Below are 17,619 nucleotides of genomic sequence, written 5' to 3' on the forward strand. Positions count from 1 at the left end.
TATTTCTAAACTCATCTGATATCCTGTTTTTTTCTAATCAAACACTTGTACTGAAATACGAAATATCATATGAAATATTTTATATAGGTGCTTTTAGAACCATTGAAATGCATTCATCAAAACCTGGCATATGGCTATTAGACTGTGAAAATGGAGAGCATTACAAAGCAGGGATGCAGGCACATTTGCTGGTTCTATCACAAGGTATGTGCGAATATAATGATTATAGTATAATAATGTATACCACATGTTATATTCTGTAACATACAGTGTACAGGGTAACATCATGTAAAATTAAACTTAATATACATCACTTAAAGTGAAATAACACTTCAAATCATGTTTTAATCAAGAGTTCCGACAGTTCCTGACAGTCTGTTACGACAGCTGCCAAATGCAAATGTAAAAAGGTCAGAAAAGGGAACATAACTGTAGCCACAAATTGGTTCAAGGATGTGATATGTCTGAAGGCCCAAATAACATTGATAAAACACCATCACTTTGCTCTTGCAGTTCAGACTTTACCTGAATTCCTCGATGGCATTGCTCACAGACAAAAATAAAAACAAAACTTGCGCTATCACTTTGCTTGTCTCCCAGCCTCTTATTCTTCTGCTCTATCTTTCTGTTTATATTCTCTCTTTCTGCCTCCTTCCTTCTGTTTTCATTTTGCTGGCCTTCATGTACTTTCTTTCTCTCTATCTCTTATCTTTAACTATTTCTATCTTCCTTCTATCTCATGTGAATTTTTGGAGAAAGAAAGTCTTCTTCCATATAATTGGTGAATAATTAAAGTACAAAATGACCACTTAGAAGGAGAAAAATATAGACACTTTATCAGTTAAGAAAAAAATTGAAAAATAGTCAAAGAAAATAGTGGATGGATATTTGTAATAGACACTATGGGCATGATTTTGACTCCGAGCCGGGAAGGGGGCAGTGAGGGGTGTCAAATTGCGGAGGGGAAACCCTGAATTATTGGTTTCCCGGACGTCCTTACGATTTTGACATATGGTTGTCTTTTTTGTCGGTTTGCCGTCTGACTGACCGGCCTGATTGACGGGTTGGTCTCAGTCAGACGGGAGACCAGCCAGGGAGAGGAGGTGTTTGGGTAAGTCTTTGACTGTATGGATAGGGGGGGTACGGGGAGGGAGGGAGTGGGTTGGCACGAGAGCACAGGTTGGCACTGGGGCACAGGTTGACACGGGGGAGTCAGTATGGGTGGAGGGATTGGGGGTCAGTAATGGAGGGGGTGTCGGGATCGGGGGTCACGGCGGGGGGGGTCCGCGATTGTTGGGCAGGGATCAGGGTTGGGGGTCCACAATCGTTGAGGGGGGGGCGGAGATCGAGGATCCGCGATCGTTGGGGGGGGGGGGCGGAGATCGGGGTCGGGGGTCCGCCATCGTTGGGGGGGTCGCTGCAGGTAGGCTTGTTGGGCCTGGGGAAAACATTCCTGCTCCTCCGGGCCTGCAAGCTGCGTCAGAAAGGCACCTATCTGTTAGTCTCGGGCCTTCTAGCCTTCTTTCACGTGGCCCCCTGCGGTTGAAATCGGAAACTGTGGGAAAATGGAGGCCTGAAGCCTGCTTGATAGGTTTTAAGGCCCGACCCGCCTCCTGGGAGCGGGTTGGCCGCCCACCCACTGCCCCGGTGAAAACCAGAAATGGGCGGGTTGAAGGCGGGTCTGAAATGGGTGCAATTTTGAATGCCCCCCGCCCCCAACCCACCCGTTTTTCACTTTTAAAATCATGCCCTATGACACAAAAACGTATTAGATCAACAGTTATGGTACCAATCAAGTACTGCCGTATCCCTTAAATCTAACATCACTTTAATTGTTCAAAGTGAAAGAATAAGTTTCACCTTCCCTACAGCATCTTGTTAGCACCCAAAATCAGGGCATTAAGATGACGAATATATGTCCATATTCACTGGCAGCCAATTACACTACCAGACATGCCCCCAAGGTTCACTGTAAATGTGTGGGGGGGACCTTTGGAAAACTTGCCCACTCTCCTCTTCCCACCGACCGCCAGAGGTTATGTGGTGGAAATGCAACAAATCCTGTTTCCACCCTGTTGTAGCCTCCTGCCAGGAGTATGTTGCTTTTCTGCCCCCCCCCCCAATATTTCAGGCCCTTTGTTCTTAATTGGTTGCTGATAGTGATTGATTGCATGTTCTTTCGATTAGTTAGTTCTGGACTGTAGTAAAATGGCTGTGATAAGATTATTGCCATATACAGGTGAATCCACTTATAGTGACCACTGTTTGCAGTAATCATGTGGATATAGAGCTCAAATCACAACTTCCAGAAATCAATTGCATTGGGGCTGTATTTTTTTAAACAAAATTGCGGTCTACCTCCCTTTCTTCGTCACATGCCTGGGCCACAGAGCCTTCTCCTCTTTGCCAGATTTTCCATGCTTCCCTCCTCCTTTGCAACCATTTACACCTCCTCTGGACCCATCTTTTGTTTCTATACTTGTCTCATTGTCACCTCCTTTTGCCTTGCACCATCATCACTTTTGTCGTTTAATCACTCCTGCCCTCCACCCTATCACAGACCTCTCCCTTTTGTTCTTTTCCTGTCCCCTTTTTCCTGGAGCTGTTCATCTCTAACATCTTCCAGTTCTGACGGAAGATCATCGACCTGAAATGTTAACTCTGTTTCTCTCTCCACCAATGTTTCCAGCATTTTCTGTTTTTATTTCAGATTTCCAACATCTGCAGTCGTTTGCTTTTGTTACTTTTTAAACAGTTGGTACTGATCAGTACAAGTCAGTTGTACTGATTAGTTTCCACTGCAATTCCCACCATGTTGTGCGCGTGAAGGGATACATTTTAGGATTTGGTGTTCCCAGCACAGAGCTTTGTGTGACAGAAGTGCATATCGGGAATTTGGGAGTGGAGCGATTTCACAGATGATTGCGTGTTAGCCCCTCCATTGAGTGGAGCTGCAAACTTCGAAGGAATTCTAGAAAGAGACTATACATAATTTACTCACCTAGCAAGCATAATGGCTCACAAGTGAGTTAGGAACAATGTGCAAGATGAGTCAGAGGGATTTAGCTCTACTAGATTACTTTTTTAAACTTTTAAAACTTTCTCAACTTTTATGTCCGGTATAGTCTTTTATGAATTAAATGAAATACATAGCATTGCCTGTAAAGATTTGAGAACTAAAGGATTGTGGGATACCTGCTTTCTGATGTAGCATCATTCGGTTATACTGATCATTGCATAATTTACTGAATCAATCACAATATCGAGATTCTACTGTAACCGACAATTCTATATGAGACACGTGACCATTTTTAAAAGTCTGACAGGCAGACTTGTTATGCAGTGTAACGCATGTTATATCAGAGACTGTGATATATCATAATGTTTTATAATATTTCATATTTTTCTGTTCCTGTTGACATTTTAACTAATGAATGAAATATCTGAGGCTGTGGTATATCAAACCATGCTATAGTGAGGGGTTTTGAAATGGTTCTTCTTCTGGTGAGAAAACATAAACAAGCATATAAAGTGTTTGTGGAGTAAAGCGTTTGTGGTCTATCAAAGGATATGGCCTTTTACTCTGCCATTTTCCCCCAATTTTAACCTTGTACCATTCCCCAACCAACAGTGCAGGCACACTACTTGTTCTTGTCCACAGCATGCATTAGGGTGTAAGTTTCTGGTTGTAGGAGACATGGTTCTGCTATGGAAACTGCATTTAAGTGCAAAGGATAATGAGAGTTAACAATTGACAATTTACTTGGGATAAACCTCACCTACAGATTAAATGGGCTGCCTAAAGTTTAAATTCAAGTTTAGCTCCTGCATCTAACACCACACCTCTGATGCTCCAGGACTGGTCTTTGCTCATCACTGGCTCCAAGTTGAATTTTAACTCCCCTGCTGTCTCCCAAACCGGACTTCACTCACCTGTTGCCTCCTGCCTGGAGGCTTCTGAGGACAGGCCCTCAGATATGGTAGGAGCCTTCCTTGTCATGCCTAATTCTCTTTCACTGCTCTGTGTAATTTAAGGTCTCCCTCTGTGTCCATTTATGTGTGTATTGGCTGCCACTTTTCCTTTGGACTATTTCAAGGCTCTGCTCTGTCCTCCACTTCATTCTGATACGTCCCATTTCACCTCCCTCTTCTCCAGTATCATGCTTTCTCGATCCCTCACCCTCTCACTTGATGTTTCTTCTCAGTCTACCTTCTTTTCTGCTGCCTTCCCAGGCTTAAGTTCCTAATGAATGAGCCCACAGCCTTCCTCTGCAATGCCCTTGGAATCCTCTGCCCATTGTGGCACCTGTTGCTAGCTTTCCCAAAGCAGCACCCAATTGTCTCACCCCTCACTCGGAGACCATCTCATCAAGCTCTCTCTTAGGAGTTTAACCTCCTCCCCATCTCTCTTACCTGTTCCACTCTCCCCTCCCCTGCAGACAGATCATTAACCACTGCCCCATTCCATTTCATCTTCCCTCATGAATAAGGTCCATGTCATTTTCCCGATCTCTTTGTTTCCAGCCCATCAACCAACTTTCTATCTATGCTGCTACATTTCTTCTTACACCATATGCCTGAATTTTACTAACCAGCCTCTTGTGAGACACCTCATTGAGCAGCTTCTGAAAATCCATATACACGACATCTACTGCATTCCCTTTATCTATGCAATCAGTCATTTCTCAAAAAACTCTATTAAATTTGTCAAACATGACTTGCCTTCAACAAATCCACACTGGCTGTCATAGATTAACCCATGCATTTCTAAATGATCATTAATTTTATTTCAAATTTTGGATCCTAAGAGTTTGCCCACAACTGATGTTAGACTAACTGGTCTGTAGATACCTGGTTTATCCTTCTCTCCCTTCATGAATTCATCACTGACATTATCAAACAAAGAAACAACAATAATTTATATTTCTATAACACTCATTACATACAGAGACATTTCAGAGTGCTTTACAGGTGGTTGATTGTGAGTGGTGACAGATCCTGGAGAGGAGGGGAAAGAAGAGGGGGCAAAGGAATAAGGAAATAGGTAGGCCTTAAGGGTATTTTTGAAGGCAGGAAGGAGGTGGCAAGACAGAGATACTGAGGATTGAAGTTCCAGGGGAGGAGCAAGGTGACTAAGAAGTGGTGGAGCAGTGGGAGCGGGGAACAAGAAATAGGCTAATGTTGGAAGACCAGGAGATACACACAGGAACATAGGAGTGGAGCGAGGCCATGGAGCGGTTGAAAGGTGAGGATGTGAATTTTAAAAGTTGATCCTCTGGGACACAGGAAGCCAATGTAACTTGGTGAGGACAGGAGGTATTGGGGATACAGGCCGTAATACAAGGGAGGACTTGGCCACAGTATTCTGGATTACGTAATTTATGAATTGTAAAAGGAAGTCACCAAGAAGCGTGTTGGAAAGATCCAGCCAGAGGTGAGAAAAGTGTGGATTTGGCATTTGATGAAGATGGGGGAAGGAAGCAATGTCTTGGAGGTGGAAGAAAAGCAGTTTTAAGGACAGATCCGATTTAGGGGAGGAAGCTGAATTTGGGGTCAAGCACCTTTGGGCTACACATCCTAATGAGAATGAAGCTGACTAATGCTATTGGGCTGTGCACGCAGGCTGTAGAAATGTCAATACTTTCTTTTTAATTTCAACCATAACCTGTTACAGTTTACACTGCCCAGACCGTTACAATAGTGGACTAATCAACCCGAACAATATAGAATAAACAAAAGGATTCAGAAAGAGGAATGCTCCCAGATTATATCTAACGCAATGCTTTCTGTACAGATTGTGATTATCCTTTGGGTATGGCATCTGGAAGTATATCTGATTCACAGATCACAGCATCAGACCATGTAGGTAAGTACTTTGCCACTGTTACTTTCAATGATGCCACTTGTTTCTAAAACATGTGAAAATGGGAGGACTGGGTGATGCAATGAATCAGCCCACTGTTCTTCGGCTCAATAGTCTGACTGAATCCAGTTCAAGCTAAGATGAAAACCTTATCCCTCCAACGTGTGTCGTAAACAAAAACAATTTGGGCAATTCTAGGTCAGAGTCTAGACTGTGTGGCTCCTCAGCATAAAACAAGCGTGATCCAGCATTAATTCTCACTTAGCAAAGTCACAAGAGCCGCTGGTGTGGGAAATGGGAAGTCTCGCACTAGACCACTACAGGATGTTTTTCCGGTACATTGCAGCTTGTACTTGAGTTTTTAACCAGGGCCCTTAGAATTCTGTGGCCTCTCAAAGTCAATTTCTACAGCAATCCCAAGCAAATTTTGCAGCATGAGAATATAGATTATGCAGCAAGTCTGTGCAAGATTGGGGTACATCTCTATAAAACTTCTAAGTAGCCTGTAATGTAATATTTTTCCAATACATCCAGTGCTTTTTGTTTAAAACGTGGGCATTTTAAATTGTTTAAAAGCCTGAGTTACCCATGTACTGCTCAACTGTTTTCTGTATTTGTGTTGCACTTAACATTTAGCTGCCTTACCTGAATTTTCACCTAACCAGGTGAGTATTAAGTGGCAGCTGGAGTGGTAGTGAACAAAACTCTTGTTTAAAGTACCAGTATTTACAGCATTGTAAACGTTTATTCGTTTTAAATTAGAATTGAAAATTACAACATTGTCTCTCCTCGTATGTGTAAAGTGTCATGATAACCCATTATTTGAAGGGGCTGCTCCTCAACTTCTGGTTGCACTTCAGTCCCGCGCTCCTGATCTTTGGCCACCCGGTGAGGAGGGGAGTAGGCAAGTCGGAGGACCTCCTCGTGAGTCTGCTCCTGGGCCCAGCCTAGGTGGCCATCCACAGGTCCTGGCTAGATGCGGCCCCTGGGGCTGTTCGCTCCGGCTGCCTGCCTCTCTTCCATGGCTTTCTCCGCGCCCGGGTGGCCCTGGAGAAGGAACACGTGGTGTCCGCTGGTATACTTGAGGCCTTCCGCGATCACTGGGCACCGCAGGGACCGGAGTGCATAACGGACACTGACAATAATACTGTGATTTAATTTGCTAAGTTCACTTTTGTAATTGATCCTTAAAGATGACAGGGCTTGCTCCAGTGTTATCAACAGAGAAACAAATTTACACCTCTTCTTCACCCCCCCCCCCACCTTTTTAAGGGGTATAACTAAAATATTTTTTTTCTAAAGTGTCATGATAACAGCAGTTGCTGACAGACAGATTACACTTAACAAGCACGGAATACATTAGTCAAACAAACAGATGCAAAGCTGTAACCTTAAATGGGAAATGCTTAATACTGCAGCTCTTATCACCATACTAGGAGATACCAGTTTATAAATACCAGTATGTATTCCATGCATTTCAAGCTGTGGACATTTCACTTGCGAGGCAGGCCACCCAATTATCACTCATTCATCTCAGCCACTCAATCAGCTGATTTTTTAGAAGCCATCTAGCCTCAAAGGTCAGCGGTACAAAGTGTGAAATGCATGAGGATTAACAAATTCCAAATCAGTGGGGGATTGAAAGACTAATGCCAGTTGACATAATTCAGTTTGGGAACAGCAGCATTCATTGCCATAAAGCTGTTTTGGCAAGGGAAAATTCTGTGGTGCTTTCTATGCCTGTGCAGCCTCTGAGCATGAGGGACCTTGGTTATAGCAGATTGTTGGAGTGCTTGATACTGACATTGGGTACAAAATTGAGAAGCTAAGCCCACTCCCCAGCAGTGATAAAAAGAAAACTACATGTGTTGGAAATAGACAAACTCTGTCAGTATCTGAAATTTCAAAGATGTGGTGAACATTTCAGGTGTAACCCATCATCAGAATCTGAAATATTAATCTATCTTTTTTCAGTTACTGATCGACCTGACATATAATTCCAGAATTTTTGTTTTTATTTCCATTCCCCAGCACTGATGTGTCTTTCGTTGGAAACTTTGGGGCTCCTCTGTCCCGGGCTTCCTCCCTCACCAGGATTCCCCTCCCTTGGGTCCCCAACGGCAGCCTCCTGTCGCCCGATTTTAACAGCCTGGCAGTCACGGCCTGGCCGTTTTGGTCGGGAAATCAGCAAACGGTATGCTAATGAGGCCCAGTCATTAAAATAGGCCGAGTCGACCTGCTGCCGCTCCCCGACGGGCACGTCACTCGCTTTATCACGTTCCCGCCCAGGAGTTAAACTTGCGCCTAAACTTGCAATGCCACATATTCTTGGATCTTTATGTCCCCTTTTATTGGAAATAAGATATGAATAAATTATGCAGTCGGAAAACAATTTAATATCAAAAGTGCATTCAATACTCTATAATCCCATGTGAGTAATATAAGAATAATTAAACATACAGTTAAGCACATAATGAGTCAGTACTGCGGAGTATCTAACTGTGTGAAGGAAATTTGTGCTCATAATTCTAGCATTATTATACTGATTAACAGAAACAATGTCAGTGTGACAAAAATAAGTCTTTCTGTCTTTGGTTTTCTATTTTTCAAAGCAGCTCGGGAATAAAATGGAGGTGCTCTTTTCACTAAGTGCAAAATGGTGGCCCAGAGGCATTCCAGCTACAACAAGCAGGATTGCTCTCCATGAATTAGCTGACAAAAGATTCCTTTTAATATTGGGGCGGCATGATCAAAATGTTAATGGGTTTAGCATTTTAAAGGAAGAAAATGTAATTTGTGTGAAAACAGCCTGGTGGAAATTTCTAGCAGGAAATACAACTTGGTGCAGGTCATTATCTTATTGTCTACCAAGGTCTGGAGACCGCTTTAAAGAGATGATTTTGAACTTCAAAGTCTAATTACATAAGAACATAAGAAATAGGAGCAGGAGTAGGCCGTATGGCCCCTCGAGCCTGCTCCACCATTCAATCAGATCATGGCTGACCTTTAACCTCAACTCGCCTTTCCTAAACGTGCCATTTGCTTTCCTAATTGCCTGCTGTACCTGCATGCTAACGTTTTGTATTTCTTGTACGAGGTCACCCAAGTCTCTCTGAACACCAACATTTAATAGTTTCTCACCATTTAAAAAATATTCTGCTTTCTATTGTTCCTACCAAAGTGAATAACTTCACATTTCCCCACATTATACTCCATCTGCCACCTTCTTGCCCACTCACTTAACCCGTCTATATCCCTTTGCAGACTTTTTGTGTCCTCCTCACAGCTTACTTTCCCACCTAGCTTTGTATTGTTAGCAAACTTGGATACATTACACTCGGCCCTTCATCCAAGTCATTAATATAGATTGTAAATAGCTGAGGCCCAAGCACCGATCCTTGCGGCACCCCACTAGTTATAGCCTGCCAACCTGAAAATGACCCATTTATCACTACTCTCTGTTTTCTGTCCGTTAACCAATCCTCTATCCATGCTAATATGTTCCCCCCAACCCCATGAGCCCTTATCTTGTGTAACAACCTTTTATGTGGCACCTTATCGAATGCCTTTTGAAAATCCAAATATGCTACATCTACTGGTTCCCCTTTGTCTACCCTGCTAGTTACATCCTCAAAAAACGCTAATAAATTTGTCAAACACTACTTCCCTTTCATGAAACCATGTTGACTCTGCCTAATCATATTATGATTTTCTAAGTGTCCTGTTACCACTTCCTTAATGATGGATTCCAGCATTTTCCTGATGACTGATGTCAGGCTAACTGGCCTGTAGTTCCCTGTTTTCTCTCTTCCCTCCTTTCTTGAATAGCGGGGTTACATTTGCTACCTTCCAATCCGCTGGGACCATTCTAGAATCTAGGGAATTTTGGAAGATCGTAACTAATGCATCCGCTATCTCTGCAGCCACCTCTTTTAGAACCCTCGGATGTAGGCCATCAGGTCCAGGGATTTATTGGTCTTTTGTCCCATTAGTTTCTCAAGTACTTTTTCTCTACTGATATTAATTACTTTAAGTTCCTCACTCTCATTAGCCCCTTGGTTCTCCACTATTTCTGGTATGTTTTTTGTGTCTTCCACTGTGAAAACAGATATTAAATATTTGTTTATCGCATCTGCCATTTCTGATTCCCCATTATAATTTCTCCTGTCTCAGCCTCTAGGGGGACCAATGTTTACTTCGGCTACTCGCTTCCTTTTTACATACTTGTAGAAGTTCTTACAATCTGTTATTATATTTCTTGCTAGTTTACTTTCGTATTCTATTTTGTCTCTATGATGTGGAGATGCTGGTGATGGACTGGAATCTTACAACACCAGGTTATAGGGTTAGGGTTAGATTCCTTATTATGTCTCCATTTATCAATTTTTTTGGTCGTCCTTTGCTGGTTTCTAAAACTCATCCTGGGGGTCACCATTGACCAGAAACTTAATTGGACCAGCCATATAAATGCTGTGGCTACAAGAGCAGGTCAGAGGCTGGGTATTCTGCAGCGAGTGACTCACCTCCTGACTCCCCAAAGCCTTTCCACCATCTACAAGGCACAAATCAGGAGTGTGATGGAATATTCTCCACTTGCTTGGATGAGTGCAGCTCCATCAACACTCAAGAAGCTCGACACCATCCAGGACAAAGCAGCCCGCTTGATTGGCACCCCATCCACCACCCTAAACATTCACTCCCTTCACCACCGGTGCACAGTGGCTGCAGTGTGTACCATCCACAGGATGCACTGCAGCAACTCGCCAAGGCTTCTTCGACAGCACCTCCCAAACCCGCGACCTCTACTACCTAGAAGGACAAGAGCAGCAGGCACATGGGAACAACACCACCTGCACGTTCCCCTCCAAGTCACACACCATCCCGACTTGGAAATATATCACCGTTCCTTCATCGTCGCTGGGTCAAAATCCTGGAACTCCCTTCCTAACAGCACTGTGGGAGAACCGTCACCATACGGACTGCAGCGGTTCAAGCAGGCGGCTCACCACCACCTTCTCAAGGGCAATTATGGATGGGCAATAAATGCCGGCCTTGCCAGCGATGCCCACATCCCGTGAACGAATAAAAAAACTCTTATAACTCAGACTCCTTTGTGTGTTCTTCAGTCACTGTTCGTGTTTCCCATTATGTATACAGGAGTTGCGCAGAGCTCTGTAAGTAACACACTTGTGCATATACCACCAGAGACTGTCATGTCAAGATTTCACTGAGAGAAAATAGAAAATAACGATCAAAACCCAGTTTGTACATAGTGCAACTGCTAGTTGTGCAGTATAGTATCTTGCTTTTTTTTGCGTTTACGAATCACCATACTTGTAAACAAATATGGTACAGGAGTTTATCCTGTAAAAAGTGGCTCAACAGTGTGACATTTACTATCATCTGAATTGACAGAATAACGGGCATCATATGTATTCTCCAATAAGCAATGAACTGTGATTTAGATTAATTGCTCGAACAGGGCAGCACTAACTCAGTACAGCAGGGTAAATTATCAAAGGACTGATGTTCCTGTTCTTGGATCGCCTGGTTGCAGCAAATTCAGGAAAATTGGGCAGGGAGGAGCATGTGCCCCTAATGGAGCTGATTGTCCATCAATTGATTTAAATGGATGGAAAATTGTGTGGGCTCCCTTTATAGGTGCGCATTCTGATGAAAAGTGCACACCCAAAACACCGTAACCTCTTTTCAGATACTGACTGATCTGGTGTGTATTTTTTTTAATCTTTGTTTCGCCAGCGTTTGCAGTTTTTCCTTTTCATTTTGTTACATTGTTTTCCTTCTTTCTTAGATTACTGGGAGCCAAGGCTAGCAAGATTGCACAACAGAGACAGGATCAATGCCTGGAGTGCTGAAATGTACAGCCACAAAAAACCTTGGATTCAAGTATGTCTTAATTGCTACAAATGAATGTAATGACCACATCATCTTTTCTTAAAAAGAATTGACCACAGAGTAATCATTAGGGGTGCTTTCTTCAAATATGTAAACATAAACGCACTTTTGGAAATGACTGGACATTACATAAAAATGTAAGAAAGCGTGATTGAGAATAAGTAATTTGGTTTCAGAAGCTTACTTCTTCAAAGGCCATGTACAATCTAATCACGTGGGGCAAACCGACCGGCACATCTGAATTCTCGATATGTGTTCTCATCGCGTGAAGCTCTGCGCCCGCCACACTAATTCATAAAACTAATTCTACCCTTTGGAACGTTGAATTTTAGGTTTTATTACAATTTAAAACTTCCACTTGCTTTTTTTTACTGAAACTGTTCACTTGTGTATAGCTTTGTGATTCATACATGCAATGTAAATTAATGGCTTAAAAATGAATGAGTAAACCTGCTAGGCATGATTGCTGAGCGTGCAGATTCTTTGACATTTATCAGCAATTTGTGGAACTTCCTGATAATTTTTCTCTGATTGTTCCCAGCCTATGTGCCATATCAGAGAATGAAGGAGTCAGCAATTTATTGATAATTAGTGTTATTTTTCCTGTGTTGTTTAGTTAATGGATGTGCAATGTTGTTGTGTCACAGGTTGATCTGGAAAGGCCAATGGTGCTCACTAAGATTGCCACCCAAGGGGCTAGTGAATTTTTTGTGAAAAATTACATTAGAGCCTTTTTCATTGAATACAGTGGGGATGGGAAAAATTGGAAGTATTACAATGGAAACAGCAGAAGCTACAAACAAGTGAGTTTAAATTATAAAGTATGAATAATTTATCACACCAACTGTAGCTGTGTACCTACTCCTATTCACAATCCACTGAGGGATGGAGTGGGAGTAATATCAATTTCTACAATGTGGGGCTCCTCTGATAATGTATCTTCTGCTAAACAACTCAGATTGAGCATTATTTTCCTTTAGAAACAATATTTTGCACTACTAATGTAACTTTTTTTTCTAACACTGAACCATCTGTACACTTTCTTGCCTCTGCCTGGCATGCCATCTCGTAATCCCGCCATTCACCATCGGATGCAATGGTACGATGTGGCTCTATGCTTGAGGTTGTCCACTTGATGAGTTACAAACTTCAGCAATTAAATTACTGAATGAGGGGAAGATGATTTTTAAAAAAAGGCCAGACAGGAATGAATATAAAATCAGAAGGTGAGTTATCCCAAGCCAGTCCCATTTACTTCCTAAAGGCCACTTACATTACAGCATTGGCAAGTGGTTTTGCAAGCATGGAGTAGTTGTACACTCTCTTGGTTGGGGTGTAGTGTGAGGCAAAAACCGGCTGAGAATATGCAGTTTTCAGGATTATGAAGAAATTTGACACAGTGAATCCCGGTAAATTGTTTATTATGGTGAAGAGTTTAAATAACAGGACGCAAGCTTAAAAGTTTGGAGTATGAAGGGAAATCAGGCAAAACTTCCATCACAAGGAATAGTTGAGTTACAGAATAAGTTATCAAGAAAGTCACTGAAGCAGATTGTCTAAATGGGCTCGAGATAATTGGATGCATTTCCATATACGTCAGCTTGGAAAACTACCAAAAGCTAAATAACTTCAACCAACTTCAAAAAATGGACAACAGCCCCAAATATAGACCTATAACATATAGTTACACTAAAAATACATTGGAGCAAGGGCTTGTCATAACTTAAGGTGCAGGTATACTCAGCATCCCATCACTTGTATAACAGAAGATATTGGCAAAAGTTGCGGAGATTTTCCCTTATTTCTTGGAGAAATTGTGGAGTATTATTGATATTCATTGATAGTTTCAGCCTTGGCTCAGTGGTAGCACTCTTACCTCGGAATCAGAAGGTTATGGGTTCAAACCGCACTCCAGGGACTTTAGCACACACACACACACACACACACACACACACACACACACACCACCACAACAACAACGTGCATTTATATAACACCTTTAATGTAGTAAAACATCCTAAGGTACTTCACAGGAGCAATTTTCAAACAAAATTTGACACCGAGCCACCTAAGGAGATATTAGGACAGGTGACCAAAAGCTTGGACAAAGAGGTAGGTTTTAAGGAACGTCTTAAAGGAGGGGAGAGAGGCGAAGAAGTTTAGGGAGGGAATTCCAGAGCTTAGGGCCTAGGCAGCTGAAGGCATGGCCGCCAAAGGTGGAGTGATTAAAATCGGGGATGTGCAAGGGGCAAGAATTGGAGGAGCCCAGAGATCTTGGAGGGTTGTAGGGCTGGAGGAGGTTACAGAGATAGGGAGAGGGTGAGGCCATGGAAGGATTTGAAAACAAGGATGAGAATTTTAAAATCGCGGCATTCCTGGACTGGGAGCCAATGCAGGTCAACGAGCAGAGGGGTGATGGGTGAATGGGACTTGATACAAGTTAGGATACGGGCAGCAGGGTTTTGGATGAGCTCAAATTTATGGAGGGTGGAAGATGGGAGGCCAACCAGGAGACCATTGGAATAGTCAAATCTAGAAGGTGACAAAGGCATGGCTCATCTGCTGCTGAGGGTTTCAGCAGCAGATGAGCCGAGGCAGGGGCAGAGACGGAGGTGGAAGTAGGCGGTCTTGGTGATGGAGCCGTTATGTGGTCGGAAGCTCATCTCCGGGTCAGATAGGACGCCGAGGTTGGAAACGGTCTTGTTCAGTCTCAGACAGTGGCCAGGGAGAGGGATGGAGTTGGTGGCTAGGGAACGGAGTTTGTGGCGGGGACTGAAGACAATGGCTTCAGTCTTCCCTATATTTAGTTTGAGGAAATTTTTGCTCATCCAGTCAGACAAGCAGCGTGACAAATCAGAGTCAGTGGAGGGGTCGAGGGAGGTGGTGGTGAGTTGGATCTGGGTGTTGTCAGCATGTACGTGGAACCTGACATTGTGTTTTCGGATGATGTCGCTGAGGGAGAGCATGTAGGTGAGAAATAGGAGGGGGCCAAGGATAGATCCTTGGAGGACTCCAGAGGTAACGGTGCGGGAGTGGGAAAAGAAGCCATTGCAGGTGATTCTCTGGCTATGACTGGATAGATAAGAATGGAACCAGGCAAGTGCAGTCCCACCCAGCTGGACGATGGAGGAGGATAGTGTGGTCATCTGTGTCAAAGACTGCACAGGTTGAGAAGGATGAGGAGGGATAGTTTACCATGATCACAATCATATAGGATGTCATTTGTGACTTTGTTAAGGGCCGTTTCAGCATTGTGGCAGGAGCGGAAACCTGATTGGAGGGATTCAAACATGGAGTTGCAGGAAAGATGGGCACGGATTTGGGAGGTGACAACATGTTCAAGGACTTTGGAGAGGAAAGGGAGGTTGGAGATGGGGCGGTAGTTTGCAAGGACAGAGGGGTCAAGAGTGGGTTTTTTGAGGAGGAGGGTGATGACGCAGGTTTGAAGGGGAGAGGAACAATATCAGCTAACATGGGGGCCAGGCAGAGAAGTTGGTTGGTCAGCAGTTTAGTGGGAATAGGATCGAGGGAGCAGGAGGTGGGTCTCATGGTCAAGATGAGCTCAGAGAGGGCATGAGGGGAGATAGGAGAGAAACTAGAGAAAGATGTGAGTTAAGGACTAAGGCAGGGGGGGACCATGGGGGAAGTTTGGCTTGGTGGGCTGGTGAAGGGAGGGAAGCGGCAGAGGCAGCTGAATGGATGGTCTCAATCTTAGTGACAAAATAGTCCATGAGCTCCTCACACTTGATGATGGAGCAGATATGTGGTCGGACATGTTGGATATGTAGGCTGACACTCCATTACAGCACTGAGGGAATGCTGCACTGTAGGAGATTTTTCGGATAAACATTAAACCTGTCTGCCTTCTCAGATGGACGTAAAAGATCCCATGACATTTTTTGGAGAACAGCAAGGAAGATGTCCTGGCCAACACTTATCCCTCAACCAACATCACTAAAACAGATTATCTATTTATATAAAGTTGTTTATCTCCTAGCTGTTTGGGGGACCTTGCTGTGTGCAAATTGGCTGCTGCATTTCCCTACATTACAGCAATGGCTACAGTTGAAAGTACTGTACTTCTTTGGGATGCCCTGAGGTAATGAAGAACGCTATATAAATTCAAATTCTTTCTTTTTATTATTAGAATTCTCTGTTGCTAACTTTTAAAAGTTGTTTTAAAATTGTTTGTATGGTTACCACAGTAATATAGAGGCAGTCTTTTTCTCCTCCTCCACCTATCTCAGTTCATGCTAGCACTTTTCACCCCTTCCTACCTCATTCACATTGCCACGCTTGTTCCCTGTTTATGCTGGCACTTTTCTCATTCAGTACACACTGGCACTCTTCTCATCCTTCCCCCAGTTCATGCTTGCACTCTTCTTCCTTACCCCCTCAATTCAAGCTGGCATTCTCAACCCCCTCCTCCACCCAATGTATGCTGGTATTCTCTCTCCCATGAAATGGCACAAATTCTCTCTCCCATGAAATGGCACAAATTTAGGGGCAGGAACACATTAAATCACTGTCTTGAGATTCTATGTGCATTCCAGGCACAAAAATTAGTGCTGCTCCTGGCTCATACCTGCTGCTACTCGAGTGGATTGAGGGTTGATGAAAGGTTTGGATGTTTGGCATGTATGCATTTCTGGAGAGAGAGTGATATGGTAAGGAAGCAGAAAGATGGGATTGAGCTACCAGAGGGCTGTGGATGCGCAGACATTGAGTATATTCAAGATTGAGATCGGCAGATGTTTGGACACTAAGGGAGTCAAGGGATATGGGGATCGGGCGGGGAAGTGGAGTTGAGATTAAAGATCAGCCATGATTTTATTGAATGGTGGAGCAGGCTTGGGGAGTATGGCCTACTCCTGCTCCTATTTCTTATGTTCTTCTAAAAATGGTTGAGCTCGTTTTAGCCAATTGGTTTATTGCTATTCCAAAAACTTATGTTCTTTAAAAAAAATCTTATTTATTGCGCAGACTATGCTGGACAGTATCGGGCAAACTGGCTACTGGCAAGCTTGAATTGCTCATGTGTTGAGCCTCTGGGGAGACATTGTGCAGAGGTGAACTGATTTCCTTGAAGGAGGAAAGAAAATGGGGAGACGCCTACATCCACCTAGAATGAGGTTCACAGCTGGGGGTGTTTGGGGCAAGGCTCCGGTTTACTGATAAGGCCCTCTGAGCCCCTCAGCACATTCAACCTCTACTGGATAATTATCCAGTGGTTTTGGCGGGTCCTGAGATCAGATTGACGCTCACCCTCAAGAGTTGGGTGTCCTTCGAGGAAGAAGCTAACGAGGAGAGTTAGATAAACAGAAATGTGGCAAAAATGCTTTTTAAAAGTGGAATGTGAAAATATAGCTTGCCTTGAGGAGCTTGTTTCATTTAATATCAAAAGCTTTCCTAATTAGTATGTGTTCTTCATCTGTATCAAAACTTGTTCCATTTTTTTTTCCTGTGATCCATCTGAAGCTTTTTCAAGGAAATTCTGATGCTGCAGAAATAAAGTTTAACAGGTTCGACCCTCCCATTATCGCAAGGTATCTAAAATTAAATCCAACATCCTTCAAAGTCAGACCTACTCTTCGCATGGAATTATATGGTTGTGAAATAGACTGTGAGTATAATTGCACATAACTCTTTTTCATTTTCCCCAGCTTTCCCCTCTTCATTCCAGCTGGGAAATGGCAGTTGTCGGGGAAATACAAAGTGGTATTAGAAAGAACCTAAAAACCATAAAACGTACATTTAAATAAGATCACCTAGTGTACATTTTAGCAGCAAGTTCAGAGTGTTATTGATGGATGCCGAGGAGTATATCTGCTGTGTGATCA

General features: G+C 43.2%; 1 protein-coding gene across 1 annotated transcript in view; it reads left to right on the forward strand.

Annotated features, from left to right (window-relative positions):
- Nucleotides 1-17,619, forward strand: part of f5 (coagulation factor V) — an 80,325-nt gene that overhangs the window by 57,131 nt on the left and 5,575 nt on the right. The window contains exons 18-22 of the mRNA XM_067992911.1: nucleotides 88-204; nucleotides 5,795-5,866; nucleotides 11,676-11,770; nucleotides 12,427-12,582; nucleotides 17,258-17,402. Coding sequence (XP_067849012.1) covers nucleotides 88-204; nucleotides 5,795-5,866; nucleotides 11,676-11,770; nucleotides 12,427-12,582; nucleotides 17,258-17,402 — 585 coding nt within the window. The remainder of the gene's footprint in view (nucleotides 1-87; nucleotides 205-5,794; nucleotides 5,867-11,675; nucleotides 11,771-12,426; nucleotides 12,583-17,257; nucleotides 17,403-17,619) is intronic.

Source organism: Heptranchias perlo, chromosome 11 (assembly GCF_035084215.1).
Source record: "Heptranchias perlo isolate sHepPer1 chromosome 11, sHepPer1.hap1, whole genome shotgun sequence".
NCBI classification, from domain to species: domain Eukaryota; kingdom Metazoa; phylum Chordata; class Chondrichthyes; order Hexanchiformes; family Hexanchidae; genus Heptranchias; species Heptranchias perlo.